Raw genomic sequence first — 10,429 nt, forward strand, 5'->3', positions numbered from 1 at the left:
ACAGTATCCACCATGTCCACCTTCGCCTCCCGGCACTGAGCCTTAGAGGGGCGGTGCTCCATAAACATTTGCTACATAAATGAACGAATCAACTATCGGATTTTGGGGTGGGTCGGGACAGCTCGGTTGCAGCGAGGGCTCCGCCCACCTGCGGGCTCCGCAGAGGGGCAGAGGTTGGGCGGCCGCCTCGGTTAACTCCGCTGCAGCCCAAAGCACGGGAATCGCGGGACAGACAAACGAGCGGAGGGAAGATACCTGGAAGCCAGGAAACTGCGAGGGGCAGTCCAACTTGGCCGGAAGCTGCGGAGAGGCTCAGCCACCGGAAGTCAGTGGAGGGTTCGGCCGGACGCTCTAGAATCCCGGAGGACCGGGAGCTCTGTGGTTGGCCGTGACGGGCACCCTCTACCGGGGATGACACATTCCCAGAGCTCCTGGGACCAAGAAAATGGCGGACACAATTCCCTGGGCGGAAGGGGACTTCGGGAGCCAGGAGCCAAGGTAACAGTCCCAGTCCTGGGCATCTCAGGCCGGGCAGTTCCCCGAGCTCACGGGACTAGCTGTGATTGGCCGGATGAGGTTGAGAGCTTCATGGGGACGCGCGCGCTACGTGCAGGGGCGTTGCCTTCCATTCACTGGGCGCCCGACTGCCAGTGCGCATGCGTTTGAAGGCGGTGCAGGGCGGGGAGCACACCCCTGCGAAGTGCCGGGCACCCTTTGGGCGGCTCCCGCCGGCGAGCTGGACAGCGGCGCGCGCCAGGCGTGGCTTTCTCGGCCGGTGGGCTAGGATTGGACGCAGTAGGTAGAAGGGGCAGGACCCTCCGCAGCAGTAGCTCAGCGATTGGCCAGGAGCTGGAGGGAGCGTGGCCTTGGGAGGCGGGGCGGAGGGGGACGGACAGGGCAGCTCAAGACGCTGAGGTGGTGGCTGCGGCCTTTGAACAAGTAAGTGAGCCACCCTCGGAGACCCCCGCGGTGGGGACGGGAGGCCGGCGAGCCTCGGTACCTCTGAAAGCCTTGAGGAGGCGCGGGGGTGAGTGCGGCCCTGAGGAAACCCAGGTGCCCCGCCCCTCCCTTTCTTCCGGGCCCGCGCCTCGCCTACCCCTCCCCCGACCCTGGCGGGCCCCCGGCTCTGGGCCCGGACCCCTGGGGTAGCGAGTCTGCCACGAACCAGCCGCGCGCTTCTGCCCTTGTCGGTTTAGGAAACTGGGAAGTTCCCTGGTCCTGCTCCCCAGCCCGCAGAGGGGACACTGAGGCCCACGGTAGGTGGTCCTCTCCTCACCCGAGTCTCCACACAGACACCATGGCCGAGCCTCTGAAGGAGGAAGACGGCGAGGACGGCTCTGCGGAGCCCCCCGGGCCCGTGAAGGCCGAACCCGCCCACACCGCTGCCTCTGTAGCGGCCAAGAACCTGGCCCTGCTTAAAGCCCGCTCCTTCGATGTGACCTTTGACGTGGGCGACGAGTACGAGATCATCGAGACCATAGGCAACGGGGCCTATGGAGTGGTGTCCTCCGCCCGCCGCCGCCTCACCGGTGAGCTTCCTGAGCCGTCGCCTCCCAGATGTGGCAGCGTCGCAGGGAGTGGGAAACCGGCCTGTCCCAGACAGCCGGGAAGGAAAGCGGGGTGCGAGTTCTGGCTCCAGTCAACACACACTGACCAGGGCCTTCTGCCTGCCAGGCTCCGGGGAGGCTCGGTTCTCTGAAACTCCGGCCTGGTGGTTTTGCCATCCTGCCTGCCTACTTCCTCCTTAGGAAAATCATAGTCCCAGTTAGACCAGAATGGAGAGCCAGTCCTTCGTGTCTAAGAGAGAAATGTGTTCTGGAGCCAGACACTGGCATAAGGAACTGGTGGTGGGATGGGTGAGGTCTGAGATGGAGAGGGTGTAGGCATAAGAGGCAGAACTACACCACTGGGCATCCGTGCAACCTCCAACAAGTTACTAAGCCATATTTCCTTCTCTTTAACGTTGACCTATTGGGACCTGCCCCGTAGGGGAGTTGTGAAGGTAACATTTAATAATGTAGGTAACATGCTTAGCACAGGGCTTGGCACATAGTAGGTACCCAATACTTGGTAGCTGTTGTCATTTGCATCCTAGAAGGGAGGTGTTGATAGGGGCTGAGTCGACTCTGCAGTTTCTCCAAGGTATCCTCTGGTATGTCCCTGTTCCCTGCTCCTCAGGCCAGCAGGTGGCCATCAAGAAGATCCCTAATGCTTTCGATGTGGTGACCAATGCCAAGCGGACCCTCAGGGAGCTGAAGATCCTCAAGCACTTTAAACACGACAACATCATCGCCATCAAGGACATCCTGAGGCCCACCGTGCCCTATGGCGAATTCAAATCTGTGTAAGAAGCGGGATGGGAGAGGGAGCCAGACTTGGGACTTTTCTGAAGGCTGCAACCATGTTGCCGAAGTTCTGGAAAGGCAGCTGAATCTAATCTGAAGCAGGCTGGGAAAATTCCCGCAGTTCTAGGACCAGTTCTTTAGAGTTTTGCCAGGGACAACTGTTATTCCTCAAGAAGTGTACAGATGATTTTACAGTTTTATAGAATCTTAGTATATGGGATGTCAAATGTAGGACATTCCTACTATGACCACATCCTCCTATTCCCATAGCAGACTTCACTAATCAATCACAGAACACTTTCCTACAGACAGTGGACAAGCCTGGTCAATTTTCATCATAGTTCTTCAAGCTGCCACTACCAAACAATGGAGATAGCCCCAAAAGGAAACCTATTGGCCAGCCCTGGTGTAGTCCAACCCCATCTTTTATCTGATGGGGAAACTAGGTCTGGAGACAAAAGTGATTTAACCAAGTTCATGGAAAAGTCGTAGAGAATCTAAAACGTGATGCTCTTCTTCCATACCATGCCGTCAGCCCCTACGGGGTCCCAGGGTAAGGCTGTTACCTGTCTGGAATCGGAAGGGTGTGGTGAGGATGGGGCTTGTCCCTGGAGTGTGATCAGGCCAACCCATGCTTCTCTCCTTCCTTCCCCTTCCAGCTACGTGGTCCTGGACCTGATGGAAAGCGACCTGCACCAGATCATCCACTCCTCACAGCCCCTCACACTGGAACACGTGCGCTACTTCCTGTACCAACTGCTGCGGGGCCTGAAGTACATGCACTCGGCTCAGGTCATCCACCGTGACCTCAAGCCCTCCAATCTATTGGTGAATGAGAACTGTGAGCTCAAGATTGGTGACTTTGGTATGGCTCGTGGCCTGTGCACCTCGCCCGCTGAACATCAGTACTTCATGACTGAGTATGTGGCCACGCGCTGGTACCGTGCGCCCGAGCTCATGCTCTCTTTGCATGAGTATACACAGGCTATTGACCTCTGGTCTGTGGGCTGCATCTTTGGTGAGATGCTGGCCCGGCGCCAGCTCTTCCCAGGCAAAAACTACGTACACCAGCTACAGCTCATCATGATGGTGCTGGGTACCCCATCACCAGCCGTGATTCAGGCTGTGGGGGCTGAGAGGGTGCGGGCCTATATCCAGAGCTTGCCACCACGCCAGCCTGTGCCCTGGGAGACAGTGTACCCAGGTGCCGACCGCCAGGCCCTATCACTGCTGGGTCGCATGCTGCGTTTTGAGCCCAGCGCCCGCATCTCAGCAGCTGCTGCCCTTCGCCACCCTTTCCTGGCCAAGTACCATGATCCTGATGATGAGCCTGACTGTGCCCCGCCCTTTGACTTTGCCTTTGACCGCGAAGCCCTCACTCGGGAGCGCATTAAGGAGGCCATTGTGGCTGAAATTGAGGACTTCCATGCAAGGCGTGAGGGCATCCGCCAACAGATCCGCTTCCAGCCTTCTCTACAGCCTGTGGCTAGTGAGCCTGGCTGTCCAGATGTTGAAATGCCCAGTCCCTGGGCTCCCAGTGGGGACTGTGCCATGGAGTCTCCACCACCAGCCCCGCCACCGTGCCCCGGCCCTGCACCTGACACCATTGATCTGACCCTGCAGCCACCTCCACCAGTCAGTGAGCCTGCCCCACCAAAGAAAGAGGGTGCCATCTCAGACAATACTAAGGCTGCCCTTAAAGCTGCCCTGCTCAAGTCTTTGAGGAGCCGGCTCAGAGGTGCCTTGTGGGCAGGTCGGGTGGGCAGAGGGGAGACTTGGACTTGGACAAGGCTTCAGGCTTTTACCTTCTCCCCTGCCCAACTTCCCCGCAGATGGCCCCAGTGCACCCCTGGAGGCTCCTGAGCCTCGGAAGCCGGTGACAGCCCAGGAGCGCCAGCGGGAGCGGGAGGAGAAGCGGCGGAGGCGGCAAGAACGAGCCAAGGAGCGGGAGAAACGGCGGCAGGAGCGGGAGCGAAAGGAACGGGGGGCTGGGGCCTCTGGGGGCCCCTCCACTGACCCCTTGGCTGGACTAGTGCTCAGTGACAATGACAGAAGCCTGTTGGAACGCTGGACTCGAATGGCCCGGCCCGCAGCCCCAGCCCCCACCTCTGTGCCGGCCCCTGCCCCAGCGCCAATGCCAACCCCAACCCCAGTCCAACCTACCAGTCCTCTTCCTGGCCCTGTAGCCCAGCCCACTGGCCCGCAACCACAACCTGCGGGCTCTACCTCTGGCCCTGTACCCCAGCCTGCCTGCCCACCCCCTGGCCCTGCACCCCACCCCACTGGCCCTCCTGGGCCCATCCCTGTCCCCGTGCCACCCCAGATTGCCACCTCCACCAGCCTCCTGGCTGCCCAGTCACTTGTGCCACCCCCTGGGCTGCCTGGCTCCAGCACCCCAGGGATTTTGCCTTACTTCCCACCTGGCCTGCCACCCCCAGACGCCGGGGGAGCCCCTCAGTCTTCCATGTCAGAGTCACCTGATGTCAACCTTGTGACCCAACAGCTATCTAAGTCACAGGTGAGAGGGAGGCCCAGGCCATGGGGACACCTGGGTCTGGGCCAAAGGAAAATGGGTTCAGGAAGTGGTCAGTGTTCCACAAAAACTGAGCAGCAGATGGGGCTTTATCTCTGAACGTGTCCCCTTGCTCACAGAAGGAGCATAATGGCAATGAAGAGGTTGTTAGGAGACAAGTTAAATATGGCCTGCAAAGTGCCTAGCCCAGAGATGGGGCCAGCCAGCACTCACTGACTGCCGAGACTGGTGTTAGCACTCCCAGATATCCAGGCGGAGTAGTCAGCAGCATTGGGACAGGGTGGCCTACAGACCTCAGTCTGTCTGCATTGTAACCTGTCATTCCCTGCAGGTGGAGGACCCCCTGCCCCCTGTGTTCTCAGGCACACCAAAGGGCAGTGGGGCTGGCTACGGTGTTGGCTTTGACCTGGAGGAATTCTTAAACCAGTCTTTCGACATGGGCGTGGCTGATGGGCCACAGGATGGGTAAGGTGGCTGGACTGAGCTCCTAGACTGGGACTGTGGGGAGAGGTTCCTGGTGCAGGAGACATGCACCTGTGGGATGGGTGAGGGTCCAGCCTAGGCTAATAGCACCCCTCCCTTTCCTTCCCCTGCAGCCAGGCAGATTCAGCCTCTCTCTCAGCCTCCCTGCTTGCTGACTGGCTCGAAGGCCATGGCATGAACCCTGCCGATATTGAGTCCCTGCAGCGTGAGATCCAGATGGACTCCCCAATGCTGCTGGCTGACCTGCCTGACCTCCAGGACCCCTGAGGCCCACAGCCTGTGCCTTGCTGCCACAGTAGACCTAGTTCCAGGATCCATGGGAGCATTCTCAAAGGCTTTAGCCCTGGACCCAGCAGGTGAGGCTCGGCTTGGATTATTCTGCAGGTTCATCTCAGACCCACCTTTCAGCCTTAAGCAGCCACCTGAGCCACCACCGAGCCATGGCAGGATCGGGAGACCCCAACTCCCCCTGAACAATCCTTTTCAGTATTATATTTTTATTATTATTATGTTATTATTACACTGTCTTTTTGCCATCAAAATGAGGCCTGTGAAATACAAGGTTCCCTTCTGCACCTGACTCCAGGTGTAATTTTTGGAGTTCGGGGTAGGACACCATCAGCAGGGGAGCAAGGAGGAGCCAGGTGCCTACATTTGGGGGATAAGCAAATATGTTTGTGTGTATGAAGCCAGTTCATTCAGGTTCTGAAGGTTTATTGAGACCTTCAGTCCCTACCCACTCCCAGCCCTGCAGAGATTGTCCTCTGCTCCCTCATGTGGCTAAACCTCTCAACACCCAGAGGGTAGGGGGAAGACCTCATATGCATGCCTACCTTGGCTGTGGCTGTTTCAGGGTGGTGTGCGGTAGCTGTGTTCTTGGCATAGAGCTTCAGGGGCTGGGATGGGCCATCGGGGAAGCTGAGTATGATAGTGAGGTGGGCTGGGGTTCCACGGTACTCACCACGGGGGAGTAAGTTGGTGGGAGGGATGCTGAAGATGGGACATGGTTTGAGAGCAGCCAGAGGAGTGCTGGGCTGTGGCCTAGAATACACCATGGGCCCTGTTCACACTGCACTGCTCAGCTTAGCACACTAGGGTGGCCCAGACAGGGGTCCACAGTGAGGAAGCAGGACAAGATGGACCACAAAGGCCTGCAGCTGGGAGAGTGGCTCCTGGCTGTCAGCTGTTGGGACAGGGTGGAGGCAACTCATTCTCATGGAGCCCAGCCAGGTCCAGGCTAGAACCATGTGCCTCTCGGAAGAGGCCTGGGGAACTGCTGGCAGTGTAACTTCAGGTGTAGGGGAGCCGGGTCTGGCTTAGGAATGGATGCCCTGGGTGTGTGACAGGGATGAGGCATGGCTGAGAGCCACAAGGCCCCCTAGTAAGGAGTTGGTGCTCGGGAATCAGCAGAAGCATGCATCAGGGGCAGCAGAGGGAGCACTCATGGAGACCATGGGTGTCCAGGGGAGGAAAGGTGCCTGAGGGGGCCAGCCCCTCAGGCCCGGCGGATTTTCATCTCAGTGCGTTTGAGGGAGTAGTAGAAGCCCTTCCACTGGGCCCAGTTGATGCCATTGGCATAAGAGAGGTGGGAGCCACCTAGGTAGAAGCCATTGAGGTTGGCAAAGTGGCAGCTGCGGAACCAGAAGGCTCCTGAGGAGAGAGCTGCGCAGTTCTGCACAAAGAGGTCCTGGTCCCGGTCGAAGGTAGAGAACTTCTGGCCACTGTGGTAGGACAGGGAGTCACCTGGCAGAGGAGAGAAGGGTTGGGGCTGCTGAGGCAGGGAACTGAGCCCCGAGCTGGCCGGGAGAGGGTGACAATGACGACTGTGAGAGATATCACGTGGCAGCCTGGCGGGATGGGGGCACCCTCCCTGAGCCAGATGTTGGGTTGATGTGCTTCTGCAATGAAGAGAAACAGCTGCTCCACCACAGAGTTGCCTGGAGCAGGGCCAGGATGGCTGCTTCCCAGGGCTGAGGCCCAAGCTGGTTTGAGCTGGTTTGGAGCCAGCTGTGGCCCTTCCAGATCCAGAAGGGTTGAAGGAGGGGCCTGAAGGAGGTTGGGGCTGACTGGGCAGGGCCAGCCCTGCCTTCTTTCCCCTCACAGCCCCTCCCAAAGCTAACAGCGGGTTATACCTGCCCCGCCATCCTCAAAGCCTGCCACAAAGAGGGTGTAGCCATCCTCCTCTGCGCTGACCGCGTTCGGGGAGATGGAGAAGTCAGCGTACTTGGCATAGGCCGTGTTGTTCTCAAAGTCCTCCAAGTCCACTCGCAGCTCATACTTCTGCTTCAGTGTCAGGAGGTGCATGTTCTGCAGCCCTGGGGAGGAGGGGCAGCTGGTCAACAAGGACCTGGCCCTGGGGCAGCCCCTCAGCCCACCTGGTCCCTGCCTTACCCAGCCAGTACTCTCCATCAGCACGGCCGAAGCCCAGCTTGTAGTCATTCCAGCCGCGGAAGAAACTCACTGAGCCATTGAATCTCTTCTGGAAAACCTGCAGCAGAGAAGATGAGACTGGATCATCAAGGGTCCAATGGGCAAGGTTCTGGTCCTGCCCTGCCCACCTCAAGCATGGACCCTGTGATGCTGTGGCCAGTTTGTTAAAGGACTGAGTTGGGGGTGGGGAGGGTGGTGGGAGTGGGGTTGCTAAAACAACGTCCACATTGGCACCAGGCCCCCTGTGGAGCAGTTGCCAGCACCCACCTGGGCTCTTCATACCTAGTTTCGTATAGAGGCAGGAAAGAGGCTAAGAGGGAGGCGTTCTAGAGTTCGAGTGCCTAGCTGTGGGATCTGGGCAAGTTACTTCACCTCTCTGGGCTTTAGTTCCTCACTACTTCCCAGGATTATTGTGAGGCTTATGTGCATTAACCTACCTCAGCTGGGCGCGGTGGCTCACGCCTGTTATCTCAGCACTTTGGGAGGCTGAGGCGGGCGGATCACCTGAGGTCAGGAGTTCAAGGCCAGCTTGGCCAACATGGTGAAACCTCATCTCTACTAAAAATAAAAAAATTAGCTGGGCATGGTGGCACATGCCTGTAATCCCAGCTACTTGGGAGCCTGAGGCAGGAGAATCTTTTGAACCTGGGAGGTGGAGGTTCCAGCAGTGAGCTGAGATGGAGCCACTGCACTCAAGCCTGGATGACAGAGTGAGGCTCCGCCTCAAAACAAACACACACCTACCTCAGGCACTTAGAATTAAGCGTTGGCAGCTGCTCAGAAGCTGTGCTGTGGGTATCATTATCCCCATTTTAAAGATGAAGAAACTGAGGTTCGCATATGTGAAGCCCAGGGTCACAGGGCTGGGATTAGAACCAGCTCTGGCCTCTGTTCCCTCCTCCCACTCACCGTCCACTTCCCGCCCTCGGTGGTCATGTCACAGAAGACGGGCACAGGCACACTGGGGCCCGAGGGGTAGATGAGGTACACGCCGTCTGACTGGTAGCCCTGGGCATAGATGTCGTCACAGTCCAGGGGTTGCTGAAGGCAAAACCTCTCCAGAGCTGGGGGTAGGGACATGGGGACAGTGAGGAGAGTGGGACTATGGCATCACTGACACCTCAGCACCCCAAGGTTTGCCTCAGTCCCTGGGGCTGGGGACTTTGACACAAGGAGTCATGGAAGATTTCTTCAAGGGAGATGAGCAATGCTTATGTCATCCATCTGCCCCATTTTGTAAAGGAGGAACCTGAGTCCTGCAGAGCTGGGGCTCGGCCCTGACAGTCTGTTCTGACAGTCCAGCCTCTTCTTGCCCAACCTGTGGGCCAGGCCGCGTCTGTGAGTGTGGGGCTGCTTACCATCTCCTCGGATCCCGGAGACCTGGGGGGCACACGGGGGCGTGGAGAGAAGCAGCAGCAGCGGCAGGGCCAGGAGTGCCTGGCGATGGGCAGACAGGGTCAGCACAGCCCCTTCCCAGCTCCAGAGATCCCCTGTTCTCTTTGCATTTGCCCCCACCATGCATGCACATACTGCCCTTGCCTGAATCCCTCTCCTGCCGTTTGGCCCCTCTTCCCTGCCCCCCCCCACCCCGCCCGCCAAGTAACCCCACTCTCTGGGACGCTGTGTACCCTCATAGCTTACGAGTTTCAAGAGAACTCCTTGTGCCTTCATAGTGCCCTCTGTGGCCAGGGGCCTCTGGAGTGGGCTCAGTTCCCCCATGCTATGAGTCCCCCAACCCTGGGCCCCGTACCTTCATGCTGTCAGTTCTGCTCAGAGTGGCTGGGTGTCTGCGGCCCCAGACTGCAACCGCCCAGAGTTATGCGCTGGGCCCCCGCCAGCCGCCCCAGCCCCGCCCCCCTTCCCGTAGCTGCAGAACCCCCCTCTCCCCACCCCAGACAACCAGCATCAGTTTACACTATCAGGGGGCTGGGAGGTGGGGCTGGAGCCAGGGGACCACCTGTGTCTCATTAGTCCTGTCGGGCAAAGTACTGCAGACGTTAACTCCCTGCTGGCTCCAGCTGTTCCCTGGATCCCACTCCGTCCGCTATCCGCCATCTGCCACCCACCCTGCTAGACCTGTGGGCCCCCTGGCACCCCCAGGCAGCCCCAGCCCGCCTTAGCCTGCCCCCTACTTCCTGATGGGCCCCCCTGCAGATGTCTGTTTATTCTTTCCCCTCCTTCCCTGGCCTGTGTTTCATCAGCCATTGAGGGGGAGGGCTGAGGGAGAGTGGGGGTGTCATATGCCTGGCTTCTGGGGATGGGAGGCCTGCTCTGGGGGAGCAGAAGGCTGAGGGGACAGTTTCAGAGCTCCTGATGTGGGAGCCTGGCTGGGGCTGGTGGGGGGACAGAGGCAGCAGTTTCTTGGCAGGCCTGGGACATTTCTGAGCCATGAGCACAAGGCTGTTGGCGTCCAACTGCTCTGTCTGCCCCAGCTCAGGCCAGGGCCCCTCTCCAGTCCCCCTCCCCAGCCCCCCCTCACTCTGGCCACCTCAGGCCCACTCTTTTCCCCTCCCACAGTTCCCTGGCCCATCTGGCTCACATGCAATGAGTATGGGACCTCTTTTGTTTCTCCTCACTCCACCCCTCCTTTCTTCTTCCAAACCCTTCACTTTGGCTCCCACACCTCCCAGACTTTACT

At 59.0% G+C, this 10,429-nt stretch overlaps 3 protein-coding genes across 14 annotated transcripts in view; 1 reads left to right on the forward strand and 2 right to left on the reverse strand.

Moving 5' to 3' along the window:
- Positions 1-394, reverse strand: part of B9D1 (B9 domain containing 1) — a 44,474-nt gene extending 44,080 nt beyond the window's left edge. The window contains exon 1 of one of the 2 annotated variants that reach the window (XM_063599234.1): positions 256-311. The gene's annotated coding sequence lies outside the window, so the exon portion shown is untranslated. Of the gene's footprint in view, positions 1-255 lie in introns of both variants that reach the window. The other variant, XM_063599232.1, reaches the window with a different exon arrangement.
- Positions 170-5,934, forward strand: MAPK7 (mitogen-activated protein kinase 7). 10 transcript variants are annotated; one of them, XM_063599219.1, is made up of 8 exons: positions 343-498; positions 1,293-1,529; positions 2,179-2,344; positions 2,881-2,898; positions 3,005-4,083; positions 4,178-4,863; positions 5,210-5,343; positions 5,475-5,934. In XM_063599219.1, exons 2-8 carry the CDS (start codon positions 1,298-1,300, stop codon positions 5,626-5,628), a joined length of 2,469 nt encoding a protein of 822 aa, XP_063455289.1. In that variant the 5' UTR covers positions 343-498; positions 1,293-1,297; the 3' UTR covers positions 5,629-5,934. The 10 variants fall into 10 exon arrangements, with proteins under 10 accessions (XP_008957611.1, XP_063455289.1, XP_063455291.1 ...); XM_008959358.4 differs by lacking the exon at positions 343-498 and adding an exon at positions 839-939; XM_008959362.4 differs by lacking the exon at positions 343-498 and adding an exon at positions 874-1,027.
- Positions 5,842-10,074, reverse strand: MFAP4 (microfibril associated protein 4). Of its 2 annotated transcripts, none has more exons than XM_003807272.6 (6): positions 9,542-10,074; positions 9,150-9,228; positions 8,701-8,855; positions 7,753-7,849; positions 7,494-7,676; positions 5,842-7,104 (listed from the first exon to the last, which is right to left on the reverse strand). In XM_003807272.6, exons 1-6 carry the CDS (start codon positions 9,545-9,547, stop codon positions 6,857-6,859), a joined length of 768 nt encoding a protein of 255 aa, XP_003807320.3. In that variant the 5' UTR covers positions 9,548-10,074; the 3' UTR covers positions 5,842-6,856. The 2 variants fall into 2 exon arrangements, with proteins under 2 accessions (XP_003807320.3, XP_063455299.1); XM_063599229.1 differs by having other exon boundaries at positions 9,433-10,001.
- Positions 10,075-10,429: the final 355 nt, after the last annotated feature.

This window comes from Pan paniscus, chromosome 19 (genome assembly GCF_029289425.2).
Source record: "Pan paniscus chromosome 19, NHGRI_mPanPan1-v2.0_pri, whole genome shotgun sequence".
In the NCBI taxonomy this organism is placed as follows: Eukaryota; Metazoa; Chordata; class Mammalia; order Primates; family Hominidae; genus Pan; species Pan paniscus.